The 22,555-nt window shown below is 39.2% G+C and overlaps 3 protein-coding genes and 1 non-coding gene across 10 annotated transcripts in view; 1 reads left to right on the top strand and 3 right to left on the bottom strand.

Moving 5' to 3' along the window:
• Positions 1 to 1,239, bottom strand: part of MEGF11 (multiple EGF like domains 11) — a 306,502-nt gene extending 305,263 nt beyond the window's left edge. The window contains exon 1 of the mRNA XM_074879910.1: positions 961 to 1,239. The gene's annotated coding sequence lies outside the window, so the exon portion shown is untranslated. The remainder of the gene's footprint in view (positions 1 to 960) is intronic.
• Positions 119 to 17,876, top strand: DIS3L (DIS3 like exosome 3'-5' exoribonuclease). Of its 2 annotated transcripts, none has more exons than XM_074879919.1 (17): positions 119 to 301; positions 2,645 to 2,798; positions 3,583 to 3,711; positions 4,365 to 4,500; positions 5,489 to 5,665; positions 6,586 to 6,664; positions 7,607 to 7,786; positions 8,771 to 8,940; positions 9,741 to 9,902; positions 10,619 to 10,866; positions 11,722 to 11,814; positions 13,329 to 13,862; positions 14,698 to 14,852; positions 14,967 to 15,145; positions 15,482 to 15,627; positions 17,097 to 17,271; positions 17,347 to 17,876. In XM_074879919.1, the coding sequence occupies exons 1-17, from the start codon at positions 172 to 174 to the stop codon at positions 17,656 to 17,658; spliced, it is 3,159 nt and encodes a 1,052-aa protein (XP_074736020.1). In that variant the 5' UTR covers positions 119 to 171; the 3' UTR covers positions 17,659 to 17,876. The 2 variants fall into 2 exon arrangements, with proteins under 2 accessions (XP_074736020.1, XP_074736021.1); XM_074879920.1 differs by lacking the exon at positions 119 to 301 and adding an exon at positions 576 to 667.
• Positions 17,877 to 18,584: 708 nt separating this feature from the next.
• The window catches only part of TIPIN (TIMELESS interacting protein), a 312,013-nt gene continuing 308,042 nt past the window's right edge, over positions 18,585 to 22,555 (bottom strand). For 5 of the 6 annotated variants that reach the window (XM_074879927.1, XM_074879924.1, XM_074879925.1 and 2 more), the window contains exons 5-8: positions 22,258 to 22,380; positions 21,664 to 21,727; positions 19,609 to 19,815; positions 18,585 to 19,240 (exon numbers count right to left, since the gene is read on the bottom strand). In XM_074879927.1, the coding sequence (XP_074736028.1) occupies positions 19,083 to 19,240; positions 19,609 to 19,815; positions 21,664 to 21,727; positions 22,258 to 22,380 (552 nt within the window). In that variant the 3' untranslated portion in view covers positions 18,585 to 19,082. The remainder of the gene's footprint in view (positions 19,241 to 19,608; positions 19,816 to 21,663; positions 21,728 to 22,257; positions 22,381 to 22,555) is intronic. The other variant, XM_074879928.1, reaches the window with a different exon arrangement.
• On the bottom strand, positions 20,625 to 20,761 carry LOC141948524 (small Cajal body-specific RNA 14). Its single transcript, XR_012630499.1, has one exon.

Below are 22,555 nucleotides of genomic sequence, written 5' to 3'. Positions count from 1 at the left end.
GTGACCCGTTTCCTCAGCTCGCTCCCGCCTGTCCCTCAGCTGCCCCCCCGCTCCCTTCCCGCCCCTTCACCCAGGCCCTGCCTCGTACGGTTGCACCGCCCCCCGCGCCAGGCGCAGGCGCCCTGGGAGCCGCGGGCCCGGTTGAGGGGGCCGCCGGCTCCCGCCGTCCCAATGCTCCGCACGGAGAAAGTGCTGCAGCTGCGGGGGCAGCAGGGCCGCTCGGTGCGCGTCGTGCGGGAGCACTACCTCCGCCCCGACGTGCCGTGCCGCAGCGCCCTGTGCCGGGCCGCCTGTCCTCGCGGTGAGGGGGCTGACGGCGGGAGGCTGAGGGTCGGAGCTCCTGAGGGAAGAGCCAGGGGGGGATCCGGCCCGCCAGCCCCGGGGGCCCGGCCAGAGCGGGGGGCAGCCTGTCCCCGGGGGGCCGTTGGGCTTCAGCTCACGTAGGCCGAAGCTGCGTGGAAAGGGTGATCCCTGCGGCCTTGGACAGGCGGCGGCGCCGGGGCGGGGAGGCCTGAACGGAACCGGCGGGACCGGGTGCGGGTGCGGAGGGCAGCGAGCGGTGAATAGAAGCGAAGTGAGGCCGGGAGAGAGCCGGGGAGGAGGAGGGGGCCGGTGTGGGCCGCCCCGGGGGCTCGACCCGGCCCCTGTCCTCTGCCGTCCGAGCCGGGTACGGACGGCGCAGAACAACAGCATATAAAGTCTTTGAAAAAACAAACGGTACCAAATCAAGGATATAGCAAAAGCACTCCTTCAGAGAAAATCCTTCAGAAATACACGAGGTGTTAAGAGAAAAAGAGAAGTTGATTGTTACAGGGTTTAACTGTGAACAGTTTACAGTCAGTGATAAAAGGCTAAAGGATAATCCAAGTTTCACGCTTCCCGTTTTTTTAAAAGAGCTTTTAAAAATGCGTTAATTTCTGTAGGTGGTGATTTATAGCGTGAATTAAATTCTATACGTACCTGTTAAGTATGCTTACAATGGGGCCAAGCCGTTATCTTGAAGCGATTGTAATTCTGCATCAGCAGTTATTTCTGTTAAGTAATTAAATGTTACTGCCAGTGTTATATCTGGCCACTTCAGACGCGGGAAGAGTGCCAGCCTCTGTGATATCTAGATTTGTTGTTGTTTTTACATACTGTGGTGCTATGATCTGCATCATAGATCATCATGTGACCTTTGGTTGATATTTAAGGCTTTTTTTGATGTTGTTAAATGGCACAATTAATTTGGTGCAGGAAACTGACTGGCAAATAACTAACATAATATCCAACCTATTTAAATCGACCAAATTATTTGCTTGCCTAAGAGAAAAGGTTGGGAATTTTAACTTTTTTTCTTTTTAACTGTGATTGACATAGATGCTGTCACTTTTGGTTTAGGTGCCTGTTGCAATTGAAGGCGGAAAATAGTGTAGTGTATTATTGATATCTAGGACGTCAGGACTAGTGAGTTACTGCTCCCTAACATACTGCATTTGGTTATGAATTCTTTAAGCTACAGGCACACACCAGAAAAAAGTCTTACCTCTCCTGCCATGCTAAACTTCCCCTCTTCTAGACTTAAATGTAAGTTGTGTAGATGAGCATCAGAATATGTCCCTCTGTAATTACTCTAGGTAACTGAGAGGTGAGGTGAACATTTGTTTTCATTCCTGACTGTACACAGTGTGCTGAGCAAACTTATTTCATGCACGGTGAGAGACTGCCTGCATAAATCACATCTGCAGATACTTGTAACGGTGTGCTGTGCCTACTCAGAAGTTATTCTGATCTAGATGTATAGGTTAGGCAAGGATAGCTTAATATGGGCAGATTACATAAATCTTCAAGTGACATTTCACTTTTAATGCTCTTCTGAATTATTAATAAATATTAGCTTTCTTGTATGCATTCTGCCATCATCCATTATATGACTTCAGTGTGAGATGTAGCCATGTTAACTGTATGCAAAATTGTGCTTACTGCATTCACACTTCTAGTGATCACAGTTAATACATTGTCCTGTGTCAGCTTCTAAGAAATGCATGAAAATGACTTGTTAAGATCTATATACTTTTATTATATATAATTTGCCTGCACTATGGTAAGTTCAGCAGTTCAGTGTTTATAATATCATAAGGGATATATAGGCATTGACAGAAAATAAATGGAGATCCCCCCACCCAAAAGTATATTGGGTAATCTTTGAAATATCTAAAGCAATTAAACTCATTAATTTTGAGGTACATTTTAAGATGTCATCTGTGATGGTTTGGTTGTAGTATTTTATGGTATTTTGATTCCATGAAAGATTTTCTGTGGCAGATGTATAGTCTCTTTTTTCATATGGAAGTAGAGAAGAAAGGACTGTTACCTGCATTCTTTAAGTTACATCCTTTTCGTAATGAAAGTGGATCTTTTTCACTCATTTGGATAGAATTTGCGCTAAACTTTGGCATCAGTGGATGTGAAAGGTTTCTGTCACAGATTTTAGATATTGTACCACAGAATTGTACCATAGTAGTCATAATTTTGTTCATCGGTAAAAGAGATGCGTACACCTTTGAGGATACACAATTCTAATTTCCTGACATCTGAAAGTGTTTTTTAGTAACCAGTATTGCAACTGAAAGTTTAAACCTTTAAACTCTGAATTATATTTTAGATGGCAAATTGTTACCGGATGATGTTACGCATTATGTTGTTCCTGACTGCAAGGTTGTTCAAGATTACCTTGAGATTCTCGAGTTTCCGGAGCTAAAAGGTATTATATTCATGCAAACAGCATGTCAAGCTGTGCAACATCAAAAAGGACGCAGGTACTTACCCTATAATAACTTTTTTTCATTTAGATTGAAGTAAAAATATAACTTTGTAGAATGTATATTTAAGCACAGTAACCTAAAGTCAGCAAATATACTGTGCTTAATTTGGTTTTAGGTCTTTCAGGTGTCTTAATGTAATTTTACAGAAGGGAAAGAACTGTGAACCTTTGTGATCCATGGACATCAGTGCCTGTCATAGTTTTCACTAGGAGTGATATTAAACTGTAGCATTATTAACTAATCAGATGGTTTATGAAAAGAATTAAGGAGACTTTGCAGTAACGATGTATCATGAGCCACAACTAGATTATGGACATGGTTTTGGTTTGCTGTATTAAAGACTGAGCACTTGTCTTTGGGGAGCAATTAATACTATTATATGGTATTTACCTTACCAGACATTAACCTGTGTATTGCCATAACATATAAGAATGCAATTTGCTGTTAAGGTCTTCCTATATTTCTAAAGCACAAACAGCTTTGAGGAAATAGCTCTTGTCCCAGAAGTGACAAAGTAGGTTCCTGAACACTCATGATGTTTTGTGGGGTTCACTGGAAAACAAATATGTTTAAAAATCAGAAGCATTCATAATGGAAACTAGAAAAGCTTGTTTACAGATGTTTTAGGTTTTATCATCAAAGGTGTAATTTAATGAATGCGTTTCTTTGTGCGTGACAGTACTTTTCCTTGATTTTTTTTATCAATATTTTCATCTGGAGTTAAAATAGCATTATCAAAAGAAAGCACAAGACTATATTTATCTTTTTCTTATTCCAGACAGTACAAGAAGTTACGAAATCTAGTGAAGGATGCCCGTCATGACTGTATTGTGTTTGCTAATGAATTCCACCAGCATTCTTATTTGCCAAGAGAGAAGGGAGAATCCATGGAGAAATGGCAGACCAGGTTTGTTTTAACTTACATAGTACTACACCGGACAACATCGTGACATTGTATTTAGGCATATTAGCATGCATTGGATACTTAAGAGTTCATACTCTTGCTCTGCTGAGCTCCAGAACAGTTCGCAATAACTGAAAGTCTAGGTTGTCCTTTTGTGATTAAGAAAGTGTCAATGTTGTTTTCTTAGGAAAATAAACAAAAATGTACTTAATTAAATGCACTAATACTAAAAAAACCCTGGATCATTTTAAAGTTACACAGCCATTTTAAAGGATGCTTTAGCATAATAAATAGATGAGCACACCTTATTGGACTGTTAGATTTAGCGTCTGATAGCCTGCAAACACCATAGCACTGGAGTCTTGGCAGTTCCAACTCGCTTTTTACAAACTTTCACTCAGAGGAACAATATGTTATGTTGCAGCTAGGGCACAAGTGGATGTACTGGCAAGGAAACGTTTTATTTTCGTCTGTTCTCTTGGTGCTTATATATGGCACATAAACCTTATCTCTGTAACAATTTTTATGTAGCTGGGTGTATATATCTCAAAAGTATGTGTGTTAAACTGAAATCTCGTTTATACAAAGCCTGTAAATGTCTTGCAAGTAGCAAATAAGATATGCCAGAAATCTTATTTCAAACTTTGCTTTTCCAGGAGTATTTACAATGCAGCAGTCTGGTATTATAATCACTGCTTGGGTCAGATGCCAGTTGTTATGGTAACAGAAGATGAAGATGCTATCAGGCAGTACGGAAATGAAACAGAAGGAGTGTTTGTGATTTCCTTCAAGGTAACATGCCAGAAAAATAGAAGGTTTCCTTTATGCTGCATCAAAATGATGAAGCAAGTACATTAAAGCCCAGTGTATAGTGCAAATCATTTCAGAGTTTAAGAAAACTATGATGCTAACTCATGTCTTCATTTATCAAAGAAAGCAAAGATGTCAGTCATGGGAATGTCATAAAAAAGTGGTGGCAGTGAGCAAACCAGAGAACTGAAAAGAAAAACAGCTCTAAAGATAGAGGTCATCTTTCTTAGGGAGCGCTTTTCATTGTTTTCCTTGTTTTTAAAGAATTTGGCATTGATGAACAATGATCGGTTAGCTCAGCCAGCTGAATCTGTAGTGCAAGCAGTCTGTAAACAGCTGTAGCCTAAATATCCATCAGCTTTATTCTGCCAGTTTCCTTTAGCCTTGACTACTTAGGATACAGCAAGGCATGAGAAGATAATGCATTCTTCATTTAGTTGTTGGTCTCTGATACTGCTTGTATTCAGCTGGATATGTGGATGGGGTGTTTATGTTTAGCTGTGAAAGGATGATGAGTAAAAACAGGTCCAGATTTACCTTAAAGTTACATAAAAATGATGATGCTTTGGTTTTTTAATTGCTGGAAATGGAAAGTGGCCCAAATGGAGCATAAAAAAATCATATAAAAAATGTAAAAATAATAGTGGGTTGCCAGTTTGTTTTTTCTGCTATGGCACTTTACAAGAAGTACGTATCCTGGATGGGGTATATTGGTAGGAAACATTTATGAATCTCTAGTCTAGGATCCTATCTTAACAGTCATGTGTCCTTTGTTGTATTTAGCAGATGAGTTGGGTTGAATCCAGAACAAATCTGTGGTGTTTAGAGCAGACACATCATTACTGCTTGGAACTGCTATTTGACTATAGCAGACGAGACAGCTCTTGTCCATTATGGGCTTTCCAAATGCATTATTAAAAGAACAAAGACCTCTAAACACTTTCATGTTTGTTTATATATGTACATACAGAATTACTTGGATAACTTTTGGCCTGACTTAAAGGCTGCCCATGAACTCTTTGACTCTATACTTCAAGCTCGGCGTGAACGGGAGAGCGAAAGCCAAGAAAACAATGGAAAAGAATATCCTGAGCACTTACCTGTGGAAATATTGGAGGCTGGGATCAAATCTGGAAGATATGTACAGGTAATCCGCTATATGGAGAGCATACACAGAACAATGCAGTCTTGTGCTTTGTCCCTTTAGTTGCCTGAATTAGACTGATCAGATAAAGAAATATTGGTATAGTGGGAAGAGGGAAAGAAGACAGAAAAGCAAGAGTAAGAGGATGGAAGGGATCAGGAGTCTCAAAATATTTCCCCTACTTCATCTTGTGAACACGTGGGTTTTTTTTTTTCTCTTGGAGAACTTAAAATGAGAATTTCTTATTCAGGATCTTAAATTTGCTATGGATTTTTCTTCAGGTTGATACGTGATATATCTCTAAGTTGAGAAACTAGGTGTGATATGAAGCAGCTGGATCTCATTCTTAAATATAAATAATGCTGCACAAGGGCAGCATTTCTTACTTCATTTGCACAGAGATCCCTCAGTCAGTGAAATTAATTTACAGTTTTATGGCTGTTCAGGGCCTTAATATGGATTGTTGGTGGACAAGTGTCCTTCTCTTATAAATAATTTAAAGAATTAGAGGTAGTAATTTGTTCCTTTCTTGACAATTTCAGCAGCGAGGGGAGCACAGAATATGAACAGAAAGACAGGTTTTTCTTTCTTGTAGGAATAACCCCAGATTCCATACTAAGGCAGGCAGCAAAAGTAACCTTACACTGCCTGTGCTTTGAATAAAAGGACCTTTACCATCTTACAATTAAATTAAGCATTTAAAAGAACTTACCATTCTTTTCCAGAAGTGAGTACTTACAAGTTCTGCATTGTATGTTCTCCCCCTACAGAGAGAACTGTTGTGTTCAATATAACCTACATATCAATAAAAACTTCCAGTTTATCTAAAAATAATTGTAAACCCAAAAATTTTATACTTTAAAGTTGGCTATTTAGAGGTGTGACTGTTTCACTCTGTTTATCGGTTTGTTATTTTCTTTTAGGGTACACTGAATGTCAATAAGCACAGAGCACAACTGGAAGCTTTTGTTCGACTTCAGGGATTTGGCAGCAAAGAAACAGGTGAAAAGACGAGAGGACTTACTCCATGCCTTTTTGACACTGTCTGCACTTTTTACATGAAGCCATGTAGCTGTTCAGTTATTAAACAAGCTGAGAGCTAAGATACTCCGATGCTTGGGTTATTTTCCCAGGCTAGAAGGGAGGTGGAAGATTAAGCCAGAGGGTGGGCTCCATGAGAAAGCAATACCCTTCGCATCCTCTTTCCTCGTCCTTAGCACCTTTGGCCACATTTTGGACTCTTGTCCTACTAGGTTTCCCTAGACCTTTTCTGAAGTTGAATACTGATGGAAATTGTTATCCCTGTGCTTTGCTCTAACTTCAGATGACCACTTATTTGACTGAAATAAGTGTTTGCCTAGATGTTGGCAGGATTAGGAAGCTGATCATTGTGAACACAATAGGAAAAATGCCTTTTGGATCAGATTGGTACACCAGTATTGACTTTCTGGTATGAGTTAGTCATAAATACATTTGAAGGAAGAGCCCACTATCCTTGTGCAGATATGTGGTCCCAGCTTTCACTAGTAAGTACTTTCAAATGTTCCTGTGACAGACCTTGTAGTCAAACCACTGTTCAATATACTCATCGTTTTTTAAAAAGCTGTTTTTTTCTGGACCCTGCCCAGAATCCTGTGGCAGCTGTTTCCACAACTTAACTGTGTTGTGTGTTTTAAAGCTGCTGCCTAAGAACAATGAACTCATCCTAGTCTATGCTGCTTTTTATCCAAGCGTTCACTTACAGAATTACTTAATATCTCCTTTAAAAAAGAGGAAAAGCTTTTACTTTTCTTGTAATATTAATTACTTGCCAGTAGTCCTTTTTGGAAGAAATCCTATCGCAAATGTCATTTTCTGTTATTTCAGCAGAAAATGCTGCCAAGAGTGGAGGGATTTGAATTTTTTAGCAGTTTATAGTTCTATTTCTTTTTATTTTAAATTTAGAACTTCAAAGTGACATCCTTATTTATGGAGCCAGAGCTCGAAATCGTGCAATCCATGGTGATGTGGTAGCTGTTGAGTTACTACCTTTGCATGAATGGAAAGGAAGGACAGTGGCCCTTTGTGAAAACGAGGCTGAGGATAAAGCACCTGCAGACACCACTGGTGACCCGATGCTCACAGGTAAAATAGTGTGATACAAAGTTTTGTTAAGATTACCTCACCTTCTTGGTCCAAGCTGCGTTGTACTCCTCGTCATATAGTCCCTTCCCTCCGTTTCTGCAATTGTCAGGTTTTGTACTACAGTAAGTTTGAAGTGATTATCCCAAATTAAAGCGTTCCAACATATCCCAACAAGGAGGCCACTAGATTTTATATGTGAAACCCCCCCTTTTTTTTTCTTTAATTCTCAAAAATAGCTGAATTATCATAGTTATCTTCCTAAAATTTTGAGTTTGCTACCCAAACACATGCTGTCACTCTTCACAGCTCTACAAGAGACAAAACTGCCATTCTAATACAGACCAATTTACTAGAGTGCCCACTCAAGTCCTCCACTATCACTGTTGGTTATACAGAAAGATAACTGCATCTTTCTCATTCCTTGATGACAAATAATGTTCAAGATGAAAAAATTTTTGTTAGGTGAAGAAGGATCCAGCTCCCATTACAATGTGACATGCCTGTGTACTATGGAAACTTACAGACTTATTTGAAAATATTACTCTGCAGGTATAGCTACATCTTAAAAATTTGCTGAGGTCAGAGTTAAAAGTTACAGGAAGTTAATTCTCCTCCTGCAGGAAAATGCTGTTTGATTTTCATCTTTGCTATTAAAAATTTTTTGTATTTTTTACTAGCATTGGCCACATTTCAGTAGTAGTGGGAATCTCTCTGAATAATTTATGTACTGTATCAGTTGGAATCTATACAGTAAGTTAGTCTCCACATAAATAAAAGCTCATTAAAATCTGGCTGCGCCAACGATAATTTGTAACAAACTTGTATTGTTGTCTGCGTACCATATGTTGTTAGCAATTGTAATACAGATTTGTGGACACATTAGTTCATATTACAAAGCAATGAATCTTCTATACCTCCCACATACTGCTTTCATGTTCCTGTTTAACTCTTTAATGTACCGCCAACAATGTTCCTTATTAAAAGGTAAAGTTGTTGGAATCATGCAAAAGAACTGGAGGGATTATGTGGTCACTTTCCCCTCTAAAGAAGAGAGCCAGTCCCAGGGCAGAAATGCTCAGAAAATCCTTGTTACACCTTGGGACTACCGAATTCCCAAAATCCGGATCAGTACCCAGCAAGCTGAAGCATTACAGGTAATTTGGCAGAAGTGTTTCTCTGTTCTGTGTTTCTACAAAATTGTGCAGGTGTTATATGATCTAATGATGTTTTCATTGGCAAAAACTGGGTAAAACTATTAATAGAGTTAAGTCTGTGAGAATAGTTCAGTTTCTGCCTTGAAGGAATGTGTTCAATTGCTGTCAAAACCGTGTCAGCTTCAGGTAATAAAGCTTATTTGAGTTCTGAATTTGGGCCACAGTCCAGGTACCCTGAGCATTTATATACTACGTGCTTTGTGTTTTTCTGAGAAATTAGGCATACAATAGCCCTTGTGGCTTTATTGGATCTATGACTATATATAACTTTGATGAAAGCAGTAAGGAGAGCTTTTCAACAAATTGATAATGAATTATGATGATTAGTGTGCCATTGCTGTAGAAAGAAGAAACACAGTTCATTCCTAGCTGCTTTTACCTTTTAATGTTAGGTACATTGCCTGTTAGGTCCTTGCCTGTGTTACTTCACAGGCAAGAAGTAAATTCCAATTGTGTCTTTTCTGGTATAAGAATATTTGTGTACATCTTGGTTTTGCTTTTATTTTTTGTACTTCAAGATAGAGATTCTCCATATAATGACCCCAAGTGGGTCTTTGATCAGGAAAGAAATGTAATTTTCAGTATTTGTTTGTATGCTTCTCACTGTGGGTTTCTTTTTCCTTTCTATAAAGTTTTTAGAGTTGCCAGTCTCTTCAGATAGCGTTGTTGGCTCCTGAAGGAGTATTTATATTGATTGCTTGTCAGGAGCAGATTGCTGTTCTAACAGAATTGTCTTGCAGGATTACAGAGTTGTTGTGCGTATTGATTCTTGGGAGTCAACTTCTGTATATCCAAATGGGCACTTTGTGAGAGTTCTAGGAAGAATTGGAGACCTTGAGGGGGAAATTGCAGCTATTCTGGTGGAGAACAGCATTTGTGTTGCCCCTTTCTCAGAAATCCAGGTTAGTCTTTGTGATTAGATACCTTCTTTTCTGTTGATTGCCAGGGCCTTGTTTCTCAGAGGGGGACCCTGTTACTGCTGAATGTCTTAGTTGCCAACAGGTTTTTGAAAGCTGAAAACTATTTATAGATTATTTTTCTGGAATTACTTTTGGATCAGTGGTTCTATAGATACTACAAATTTTCAAGTCAAGAGTGATTTTACGATAATCTGTTCGTTATGAGGAGAAGATTACAAACTCTTAATTCTAATTTGAGGTAGAGTTTTGAGATACTGCTGTCTTTAATGTGTGTTTGTGGTACTGATCCTAAAGGCTTGGTCCTACTGAAATCGTTGTCTTAAATCCTTTTATCTTCAACCAGGAGAGGAACCTGCTCTCATAGATAACTATTTTGGTTATACCCACAATTAATTGAAAGAAAAAGAATGTAAAAAACCCAATATGCAGTGGTTATTTTCGCCAGACCTGCAATATCACAATAATATCAGTTGTTAATAATATGCGTAGCATTCTTTTCAATTCTGTTTCATACTTTCCATAAAGTAAATGTAATAGACTGACTTGGAAAATGCAAGGAAAGAAGAATTTGTCTAGGATGAAAAAGTACACAAAACAAATAATGGTGTAGAAAAGGAAAAGCTAATTAAATCTAATTTGTTAGCTTCTTTTTGTAGAAAAGATAAAAACGTATGTTCGTCAATAATGTTTTTGTACAGATGAGTGAAATGCCTGTAAGTTCTTCAAAGAATCCATGGAAAGTGAATCCAGAGGAGGAAAAAAACCGCCTCGACTTGAGAGATACACACTTGATATTCAGCATTGACCCAAAAGGCTGTGAGGATGTGGATGACGCGCTCTCTGTTAGAACTCTGCCTAATGGGAATCTAGAGTTAGGTGTCCACATTGCAGATGTAACCCATTTTGTGGCAGCAAATTCTTACACTGATGTTGAGGCTAGAGCAAGGTAAATTATTTTCTAAAAATTAAAAAATTTATAGAGCTTAGCAGTTTGTGATGCTACCTTAAAGAAACATTGGGAGGAAGGAAACATTCTTTCTTCTTTCATGTCATGGAAACAGCTTATTAAAACTAATGTATAACTAATGGTATTCTGCTTTTATGTGGATAAAATATGCCTGCTGGGGAAGAAACTGCTTTCTGACCTACTGCTTCACCCTTTCACTACAAATTTGCTCTTTTCCACAAAGTTATGGTTTATCTTTTCCTAATCACTACTGTTTGCTTTATAATGTTTGTGATTTGAAGTATTTACGAACCACTTGTTTGCACTCTAAGGAGGATGAATCTTCACACAGAACACCCACAAAATGGAACTAAGTCTTCTATGAGTTTAATTCCAGAGGTATTTGGCAGGCTTATGTTTTAATACTCAGTCTTGTGTTTTAATATGCCAAATATTCTATTCTTTTGTTGCCACTGTTTTGAACTTAAACTGCTGAATCACTTTATCAAATGCAATCTCTGTAGGTGCAAAGATATGTAAACTGTATAGCCAGCAGAGATGTTTGGTATAGCCATTAAATGACCTCTTCATAGTTGAGCCTATTTTGTACAGCCCTAGTTCTGGCCTTAATGGCAGATGAGGATACCGAGGAAGGCAAAATTAGGCTTGTACTATACAAATAGTTATTTAAATAGTTTGACTTTAGTATTGCACATGTGTGGGCTCTGTACAAATAACCTTTTAAAATCATACTCTGTGTCTTGTTTTGCTGAAGCTATGCTAATACCACAAATGGCTTGGGAGAACTACACCAATGAGTCCTTGTGAGAACAGTAAATGTATTTTATTCCTCAGGGCAACAACTTACTATTTAGCAGATCGTCGTTATGACATGCTGCCCTCTGTCTTGAGTGCTGACATATGCTCTCTTCTCAGTGGAGTTGATAGGTAAGATTTTGTAGTGTTTCTGAGAAAAGAGATTTTTACAAGTAATTTAATCATTGCTGCCGGTCTCTGTGTTTATCAGTTGGTTGGATGTTTTTGCATTGTTTACTAAATCCTCAACAGAAAGAATAGTGTACATTAAAAAATACCTTTTGGTGCTACCATAGTTAGGTAGGGTGAATGCTTTGTAATACTTTACCCTGCCAAAATTGCACGTGTGCTGAAGCATTTTGTTTGAGCAGGACAGTCCAGCTGAACACAGATGTAATCCATGCAAGATTCAAACCGTAATATGAAATCTCTGAGAAGACTGAGGTTGGACTTTTTCTTTAAACAAGACTGCATTCCTGAAAACATTGGTTGTTGGCACATTACCCCATTAGAACAGCTCTTGTAATATTTATGTTTTGTCATTGTTGAATCTTTTCCTGGATGAAATAAAGTACTAACAGAATAATTCTGATGCAGAAGCAAGGTTTAGCCCTGTTGAGGTTTCCAGAGAGTACCATGAATGATTTCTCATGTAGACTTTTTTTTTCAGTGGGAGTTAACACTGAATGTTAAATGTTGAACTCTTAATTCCCTGATCAGTTTTATGGGGCATAACTCAGTACTGCTGCTAAGAAAGGGAGACTGAGGGCGATTCTTACCCCGCTCTGCCCCAGTTACAGATGCCCAGTGCTGCTTTTAGGCTGGCCTTAGCAGTCACGTCACCATATGATAAACTGAGTTGACTGGGAAAATAAATTGTGATTTCCCCCCCACCCCCCACCCCTCCCCGATTGTGAACACTTGGTGCTTGGAAATGTTACCTTACGTTACCTATTCCATAGTAACTGCTTATGCACTTGCTCTTTGAATTATTTGTTACTATTTGTAAGCCAAGTACTAGGGAGTCACAAAAGCTGAAATACAGTATTATCCTCCAATAATGTTCACCCATACCCTTAGCAATTTGCTCTGTATTTAAACAGCAACCTAAAGATGAAGGCTTCTTTGCTCTTCACTTGTTTTTTCCCATGGGTTTTGGTCTGGACTGTGTGTGCCCACGTGAATGGTCATGTGTTTTACCATTGTCCTATTCCTCAAACATGCTGTTACCCCATTTTATTACAATTTACAGGGTTAGCTGGCTGGCTGGCATGAGGATATGCAGGGTGCAGATGTGTTCATTGTGGATACATCTGGCTAATAAAATAAAAAGAAATAACTATTGCAGTGTAGTTGTGCTTTAAAATAGATGTGTCCTTATATCTTGGGGGTGCTCTGCCTCAACAGGTGATTGAAAATACTGCTGACAGTGGTGGTCCTCATGTATTAAGTTTTGTTACATGAGACTGAAAGGCAAGTGTGTTAATTAGTGGCATTGTTGAGTACTGGTTTGTTTCATGAAGAAAAAGATGCTTCCAGTGAAAAAAAACAGAATAAAACTTGTAAATTTGTAACAGTTGGATGTGCTTGAAATGATAGCTTAAGTCAACGAGACATATTTATAGAATTGTGATCTTATCTTTAAGGTATGCTGTAAGTGTCTTGTGGGAACTAGAAAAAGAATCGTATGAAATGCTGAGAGTCTGCTACAACAAAACCATCATTCGCTCTGCATACAAGCTAGTTTACGAAGCAGCACAGGGCTTGTTAGATGGAGACACAAGCGGTGTTGGTGATATCCTGGAACTGAAAGACTTGGATGAAAAAACTAGACAGAAGAAGTTGGCTGAACTGGTTTGGGCAATATCAAAACTCACCGATATAGCACGACACGTTAGAGCTAAGCGGGACAGCTGTGGTGCTCTGGAACTAGAAGGGGTAGAAATCCGAGTGCAACTGGACGATCAACGTAATATCCATGACCTCATCCCCAAGCAGCCACTGGAGGTGCACGAGACTGTAGCGGAATGCATGATTCTTGCCAACCACTGGGTGGCAAAAAAAATTTCAGAAAATTTTCCTCATCAAGCTTTGTTGCGTCAACACCCTCCACCACGACAGGAATTTTTTACTGAACTTCGAGAATGTGCCAGTGCCAAAGGTTTCTCAATAGACACACGGTATCTTTTATTACTTACCTTACTATCTTTAAAGTTAAGCAATTAACTATTTGGCTATGTTACATTAAAAACCATTACGGTTCTGAATATCAATGTTAATAGACACTGCATAGCAATTCTTAAAAAAGATTTTACCATAACCTTTCTGTGAGCAGGAGATGATGTTCTAAGCAGGAGATGCTGCCTGCGTTCTGCTGGCTGCACTGAAAATGCTGGTATCTGAATAATTTTAGACATATCCAAGAAGGATTTGTTCAGTCAGTGGTTAAGCTCTGTAATAATCTTGTTTGCACCATATTTCCTGTAAGAGTAGTGAAAGAAAGTACTCGTTTAAATCAAGTTAATTCTATGTGATACAGTCATTTTAAATGACTCAAATTCAGAATTATTTTGTCAAGATAATATGAGAAGGCTGTGAGCTTCATCACATGGGGAGGCCTCATTCCTGGATAGCACAGAGTGTGAAGGGCATCAGTAGTGCCTCCTTTTACTTGGATGTCACCTTGTCCCTTCTGTGCTCTCCTTACAGAACAGAATTTGGACCAGCTCACTGTCTGTTTTGCACAGCATAGAATGGGGTTTTGCCCAGTCCTCCTTGATTCTCCAGGTTGCAACAGACAGGCCTGTTGGTGAAAATTGTCTTTTTTCTAAACATTTTTCTAGACCAGAGCTGTTACTAAACTGTGGTGAAAGTTTTAATATTATCCTGCTCATCATTCATATTTTTCTATCAATAACTATTAATTTTCATGTGCTTTTCTATGCTACTTTTAACTATAAGCTATTATGATCAGGGATAGCATAATTTTCTTCAGAATTAACACTCATTTGACAGGTCTAACAAAGCACTGGCTGAGTCTCTGGATAAAGCAAATGACCCACTGGATCCAGTTGTAAATAAACTGTTGCGATCTATGGCCACTCACGCCATGTCTAACGCACTGTACTTCTCAACTGGCTCTTGTCCTGAGGAAGAGTTTCATCATTACGGTATCTGGTCACTTTATTTTTTTTTATGCTATTCCTATTACTATTTCTGAACTGTTGGGTGGGAGGCGGTTGACTGCTTTGTTTGCTTAACACCACTTCCTTTTTTATTTGTAGGACTTGCCTTAGAGAAGTACACCCATTTCACTTCTCCAATTAGAAGATATGCTGATATTGTTGTCCACAGACTTTTGACGGCAGCAACTCTGAATGAAACTAAAGGAGATGTTAAGGATAATGTATTCAGTAATAAGGATCTTCAGGAATTGTGCAGGCACATCAATAACAGAAACCGGGTAAGGTGGTCGTTGTGTGCGTCTCCATGTGTTTGTACGCTGCCTGGCGGCATGGGATGCCAGTCCTGACTGTGGCTTTTGGGTACTTCGTCAACATAGTATCACTCATTTTTATTTATAATGCTTTGAGGTTTTTTTTACTTAAATATCAGTAAAAGTCACTTCACCCTTCACCTGTACTATATGTAGAATTTCCTTTTAGATGTAATTTTTCTAGGGGATGAGTATCGGAGTAAGTAATGGGAAAAAGAAACTATGGAAATAAAAGACAAACAAGCTCATTGAAATATTTATTTAGGTGGTTTTGTCTTCTGTTTTTGTGGGGGATGCTTGCAGGCAGCCCAGCGTGCTCAGAAACAGTCCACTGAACTCTTCCAGTGCATGTACTTCAAAGACAAAACCCCAGAAACTGATGAGCGCTGCATAGCAGATGGTGTTATTTACTCAATTCGAACCAACGGCGTGCTTGTTTTTGTACCAAGGTGAGTTGATTAAAGCTTGGACTGAGCTTAAAAATATGACTTAAGTGTCATAGACTGCTTGAGAAAGGAAGTGTCTAGTGTGGCCTGGTGTTGACTGATGACTGCATTTTAGATTTTTATTGTAAATCATGAGCAGTGCTTTTCTGTGCATTGCCTCTGCAAAGGAGTTCCTGTGAGTAAATGGTAAGGCTACGCTGCACAATATGTATTTCAGAACATTAAAAGGACATTTTTTGGCCAAGTAGTTGCTAGGGCAGAACAATAACTGGAATATTCCCCCCACACTTTTTTTAAAAAAAATAGAAAGCGATTTTCCAAATCACAAAGCCCTGTGTTCCTTGGTGCTCTTTTCCTTCACTACAGACTAGTTTATGCAGGCAGGGAGCACCTTTTGAATAGCTGCTCCTCACAGGCAGCAGGGAAGTGTAGAAGAAATGTTTACATGGTGTTTATGGTAGTTTGGCTCTTGTGAGTGCCTGTATCTAAGCTCAACCTGATTTATGCTAGTAGAAAGCAACTCTTTCTGTGAAGCTAACATTACATTTTGATTTCTGAGCTTTTGATTCTGTATTTTAAAGTATACTAGATGTGTTCTGCTTATGGTATAAATTCACTTTTGAGTGACTTAAGGTAGTAGTCAGCATAGAACTGGAGAGCAATGCCTTCCATAAGACCTGGCCAGTGCTTTGAGGTGGGGGAAGAGAGCTGCCTTCCCTCCCATTACTGGCTCTGGCTGTTCTGGATTAGTTAACGATCTCTGTGTTTGTGCATTGCTGGTAGCAACACTCTACCTGCCAAGCTAACAGGTATGAGAAATGTAGGCATAAGAACTCTCCTTTAAAAAAAAGAAAGAAACAAAACCTAAAAGATGTTCTACAGGGCTGTTAGGTAAAGCAAACCATTACATGAATACAGCCTGAGGCTGCTTCATCCTGGCCCCAGACCGAGCTTGGATCTAAACCAGCTCAATGTAGGCCGGCTGTCTCCAGCATTCCAGATGGCTTGGCTTGGTTGCATGGCTGGAGAGCCAGAACCTACCCAGCCACGCCAGGCTTCCTCCCAGAGAACCCAGTACACTGCTGGTCTTTACGTAACTTTTTTTAATGGAGAACGATTTCCTCACTGTGCTGTCTGGAGTAACCTGTAATAACTTGCTTGTCTTCTATCATCCAGCCATTCCAGGCTCCACACAACATGTAAAATAATGGATCACTGACTCTATTTTGCTTTCACTTCCCTGCTTTCAGAACATTTGTGTCACTGTCTTCACACTGTTTGTGTACTCTGGGGGTCTCTTTGACAATGCACATCCCTGTCCCTGAAGGAGGATTATCAAGCTAGTGTTTTCCCCTTTATGGTGCTTTTATATAATCCTAGCTAGCCTTCTGTTATTTTCAAAATTAAGAAAACTGATAAGGGTGAAAAGTGTTAGAACACCTTCTGTCTGCTCATCTGCTTTTTTTTTGTAGATACGGAATCAAAGGTGCTGCATATATGAAGAACAAAGAAGGCTTAATTCTCTCTTGTCAAGATGGCAGGAGCTGTGAGTGGAAGCCTGGATCGCTTCATCGCTTTCAGAATAAAATTACTTCCACTACAACAACTGGAGAATCAGTTACATTAAGCCTTTTCGATCATATTACAGTGAGTATTTAATCTGAAGGAAGTAAGATGAAATAGCACCATGAGAAATAAAGTAGTTTTTGTATTGCTTTTAAGGTGAAAATACTTGTGCAGACTTCCCGCTGCCACGCGGACACCATCAAGCTTGAAATAATCAGGAATGCACCGTACCAGACTTCAGACACAGAGGTTTCCCAGAAGAATCTTCACATAGTAAAATCTGACTTAGTAAAAGAAGTCAGTCAGTCTGCAGAAGCAGCCCAGCATGCCCAAGAAAAAGCAAGAGTTGAAGCTGTTGCTGAAGACTACCAGGAGTACTGCCAGACTAAGGGAGCCAGCTTGTACCAGCTGCTGGAGGAGATCAGGGATTTGGCCCTGTTAGATGTTTCAGCTGACATTAGAACTTGAACTATAACCTAGTAACATCTGCTTGTTGATGTTCTGCTCCTATCCACATGATATGATTAAGTTGGGGTTTTTTTAAAAAAGCAGCCTATTTAAATATTCAAGAGTACTTTTAATATGAAACCAAATGTCTATTTTAAATAAGAATTTTTATCTGATTATGAACATGTATGAGTTTTAAAAAGATTTTATACATGATAAATCTCATCTTCCAGACTAAACAGTGTGGTGAATTCTTTCAACCAGCATTAAAAATGCCACTTTCCCATGTTGTCCATAAATTAAATTCTTAGAAGTTAAGTACTTCCTACAGCTGCTGGCTATCTTCTGCTATAGTTTAGAGAGTTTAACTCAGAGTTACAAGGATATAAAAAAAGTAACCTCCTTCACACTAATCCAGAGTACAGAATTTTGCTGAAATCTCCCAGCTGCACATAGAATCACAGAATCATCTGGGTTGGAAAGGACCTTGAAGATCATCTAGTCCAACCATTAACCTAGCACTGACAGTTCCCAACTACACCATGTCCCTAATGCTACATCTGGCATAAAATAACACCTGCTGACATCAACTTATTTCATCTGCTGTAAGTGCTGCTCTTCATTCTGCTTCTAGAAATCCAGTTTGTGATGCACAACAGTCTACCCTGTGCTACTGGAGAGGGCGGGCTCAGGGCTTCACCATTTAAGTGATTCTTCTTCATTCCATAGAAGGGAAAAGCAATTGTGCAAGGAGAAGCAAGAGTGTGAGAAGAGGATGAAGCAGAACCTCAAGCCAGAACAGAATCAGCTAAAGGAAGGGAACTAATTTGGTCAAAGCCAAAGCATGTTCCTCTAAGGGGATGTACTTGTCTGCAAAGAGATGTCTGACTAGCACAAGGGATGGGGGGGTTAGAGGGCCTGTAGTTCTAACAGAAAAAACTGAAAAGCAGACTTCTGAAATTTTAATAGCTTCAATTTTATAAGAAAAAGAGGTACTTGATAAGTTAAAAAAAAAATCCAGGATGCCTGTTCAGACATAGCATTACCCACTGTTATATATACCCTCTATTTAAAAAACCCAAACAACACAACTTTAATAGAAACTTCACCTGTCAATATCCCAGTTAACTGAGTTTGACATCAATTGTAAACAAAATTCAAAGTAGGTTGAGAAACTCATTAACATTTCCTAAAGAATGTTGGGGAAGATGGAAAAGATGTCTCAAATGCAGATGGAGAACTTAGTTCTGTTTTCCAGTGGAGGGAGTTGCTCATCTGCAGTTTCAAGAGAAGAGTTCTGTCCAACTCTACGCAGGTCACTGGGAAGACTTCCATGAAGCTTCTGGAGTCAGAGTGCAGAGCCAGCAACACTGCAATATAGCAAGATAGTACTTAAAGTAGTGGGTTCTTTCAGTAAAGAAAGTCTTTCCAAGTATGGGCAACGGTTACAGGTTTTCACTGGCACGTTCCAATTCTGTATCTCCATCTTCAGCTTCTGGAACACCAACCCTTGTTGCGGTAACTTGAGTGTCTTTGATAATGTCAGCGGGATCCTGAGCAACTGCAGTATTAAACTCCTCTTCCGAGTAACTAGCAGAGAGTTCTGATGAAAACAAACCAAAAACAATTTTCTGCCATGAGAACACACTGTTGTTGCTTGTTTAACTGCAGTTTCTATCACCAGAGTCACAGCCTGCAGGAAAACCAACTCCAGAAATGACCAGCAAGTTGAGTTTCTTTTCAAAGACAAAGCTATCACAACTTGGCATGACAACCAGGGAGAGGAGTTCTGACTTAGCTTTGGAGGAGTCTAACTACAGGAACACAGTTTAAATTTGAGAGTTACACCTTTTGCTACCTACCAGAAAAGCAATCACTACTATTTCCTTTAAAGTGCCTCAGCTGTATAAGCCTCTCAGGCTACTGACCTTAAGTTACTGACATTAATGCTTAAGTTAGAGGGTTAATTACCGTTGTGTTGTGACTGGCTGTTCCACTGCATCTTTGCTTGCCTGCGTTCCAAGGCCAACTGCCTGTTCTTCTTGATTCGCTGTTGTTGCTCTTCTGTGAGAGTTGTAGCAGTTGTAGCAGACAGAGAATTGAGTTCTTCTGCCTTTCCAGAGCAGGAACGTACATCTTCAGTGGCTGTATCCAGTCCGTTACTTTCCCCTCCATCTACTTAAAAATGAGGGGGTGGGAGGGGGAGGAAGGGCAGAAGTCAACATGTTCAGCCCAGAGATCTACTGCTGAATACCTGTCAAGAACATTTTAAAAGCATTTCCATATTCTACATTTTAAAGTTGTATTGACAGCTGAAGATCATTCTGTAATTTAATTTTAATGGGTAATTTTCTGCCTAGGCCCACATACCTGATACTCACAGTATACAACAAATGCTTGTCAGAGATCCCAAACACACAACAATAATAAATGCCTGACTTAGAGAGGCAGAGCTCTGTGTACTAAGTTAGCAATCATGAGCTGTGCTTGAAGGTTAAAGAGACCGGAAAGTCAGGCAATCCTTACTGAAAGCCAGGTAATTGTCTTCCCACTCCTACTAACAGGACACTGGCCTTTGGGAAGTGGCAGGACTAGTTACAGGAATCAAACAGAGGTTCAGACACTGGATAATCAGTTTTGAATTCAGTGTGCTATTACAGAATATTTACTCATTTGCCAACATTAAAACATGCAAAATAGAGGCAGTCCAACTCCGTTAGACAAAGTTCACCCACCAACAGAGCAGCAGAGCACTCTTTCAAGAGTGCCTAAGGCCAAGTACCCTTGTGCCTCTGCACCACCTTAAGCCTGTGAATAGAAAAGTTAGCTGACAACAAGGTTTTGGGTTTTAATACAATACTCTAGAGCTGGAGTTTTTATTTATCAACTAAGATACCTACTCAAGTTTTTCAACTGAAGACTGACCAGCTGTAGCAGTACACTCCCTAACGCAGTTCGCGAACAGATCAGCAGCGCATTTAAATTCAAATGTATGGAACCATCGCACAGAAAAATCTGATAACTCTACAGACACTGTCGGCAGGAACCATTTGCTTTACTCTTTGTGGCTGCTTACGGTTGCATTCCGTTTCTAGCAAATGCAGCCAAGAGTGAAGACAGCCACATGTCATTAACTGCCCAAAGGTCATCCCCACAGGTGAGGCAAGGTTTTACTGTGGGTTAACTCAGCCATCAGAACACCTTTCCCAAGCACAGGCTAAGGTTCACCTGAAGACAAACTGGACAATGAGTAGATAATTGTTTCAAGAGAGACTTACAGTGAAAATGTGAACACCTGCAAAGGACCTTAAGAACGACTATGAAATTCTTCTGCTAATAAAGTTTCTTTCAAACTACCAGTTAAACTCTGCTCCTCTTTTTATGAAAAAGTTGTTTATTTCTAGTCTAAAAACATCATCTGATTGGAAGAGACCCTTGAATTATCCACTTCTTAAGTAGCTGGATTTTAATATTGGAAGAAGAAATACTCAACAGTAGCTATACGACAAGACTGACAGACAGACATAACAGTGCCCACAAGGATCAGTAAGTGCTTTCCTTGTCGGGGACACACTGACTGCACTGTAACAGCCTGGAGTATAAACACTATAATGAGTCTTTGATTTCTGCATTAATAAGATCCAAGAGCTCTTCAGACCGCACACTCCTAAGAGTACAATACAAGCCAGTATTTTTCACTTAATAATTGTAGTTTTGGGGTTTTTTTTGAAGAATATTTCTAACTGCTGGTAATAATACCCATTTTCCATATACCTTCAGTATACCATGCCCTTTTTATTTTTTTATATATATATATATGTATCTGTATGTAACATTTTAGTCTGAGTACCAATTCAGTTTTGTAATCATAAGTCTCACTGAAGCTTGGTTTTAAACTAGAGAACCACTCAACAATTTCTTCTACATTAGAAAAACCTATCATGATCATTAATTTCTGGTCAGTACGATGTGAAATAAAGTAGTTTTGAGGACTGAACTACTGAACAAACAGCATAACGAGCATACCTTCATTACTTGCGAAGTCTTCATGTAAAATAGGAAGATCAAGTCTAATCCGCTTTAGGCAGGTCTGCAAATGAGAGATTAACATACTGATATTTCATCTGTAACAAAATCTTTTCTGCAACATTGCTATGTTTTTAATACTACTCCCTATTTCTCTTTACACTTCATTAGTGTGAAATAATACTTCTTTCACTACATGTCTGACCCACAACTTTTAATGCTGTGGTTTGTTTTCCTAGTTCTTCATCTACCACCTAGTCAGATGAAGCAGCATTCTTCATAAGTCTTCTTTTGCAGGTTCAAATATTAAAAAACAAACAAAACCCCAAAACCCAACCAGTTCCAGCACTCGAGCAAATTACTTTGGTTAAAGTTGTCCTGTAAAAGTCAAAGCCAATTCTCTGAAGTACTAATTCAAATGTAAACTTAAATACTGGAAAAATCTATTTTTAAAAAGAGAGAAATTAATTTAAACAATATACTCCTTAGCAGTATGCACAACTTAAGTCTTCTTTTGTTACATAATTGCTCTCCTAAACCTATCTTACACTATTCAGTACCGCATGAAGAGAAACTGACAAGAGCAATACGTACCTGAACTTCCTTTTTGCTTCCCAAAGACTCGACTCGGTCAATAAAATCCTCAAACTGCAATTTTGGAAATAGTCTATGAGCCCAGTGTTCCATATGTTGTATGAGTGTCTTCAGGTCCTCTGCCTAGAGCATAAAAGATGACAGCCAGCTAGTAAAAGTTGACTAAGTCAGTAGAGTGCAGAGAGAAACGGGACAGTAACATTTCTGGAAACGTTAAGCATCTGCAGCTTGGAAGTCTTTTGAAAATTTAAGTAATATGAATGCATGGGTAACCTTTCCTCCCACAACCAGGTCTGTA

The sequence above is a fragment of the Strix uralensis genome, chromosome 11, assembly GCF_047716275.1.
Source record: "Strix uralensis isolate ZFMK-TIS-50842 chromosome 11, bStrUra1, whole genome shotgun sequence".
Taxonomy (NCBI): Eukaryota; Metazoa; Chordata; class Aves; order Strigiformes; family Strigidae; genus Strix; species Strix uralensis.
The sequence above is the reverse complement of the archived record's forward strand: the minus strand, read 5'-3'. Positions and strand labels throughout refer to the sequence as shown.

What these genes read in the sequence shown, in the direction of transcription:
- DIS3L (XM_074879919.1), top strand. Translation starts at nt 172, where the DNA reads ATGCTCCGCACGGAGAAAGTGCTGCAGCTGCGGGGGCAGCAGGGCCGC. An exon ending in CCGGGCCGCCTGTCCTCGCG is followed by an intron (nt 302 to 2,644) that starts GTGAGGGGGCTG and finishes ATTATATTTTAG; the next exon opens with ATGGCAAATTGTTACCGGAT. An exon ending in AGCAAGCTGAAGCATTACAG is followed by an intron (nt 8,941 to 9,740) that starts GTAATTTGGCAG and finishes ATTGTCTTGCAG; the next exon opens with GATTACAGAGTTGTTGTGCG.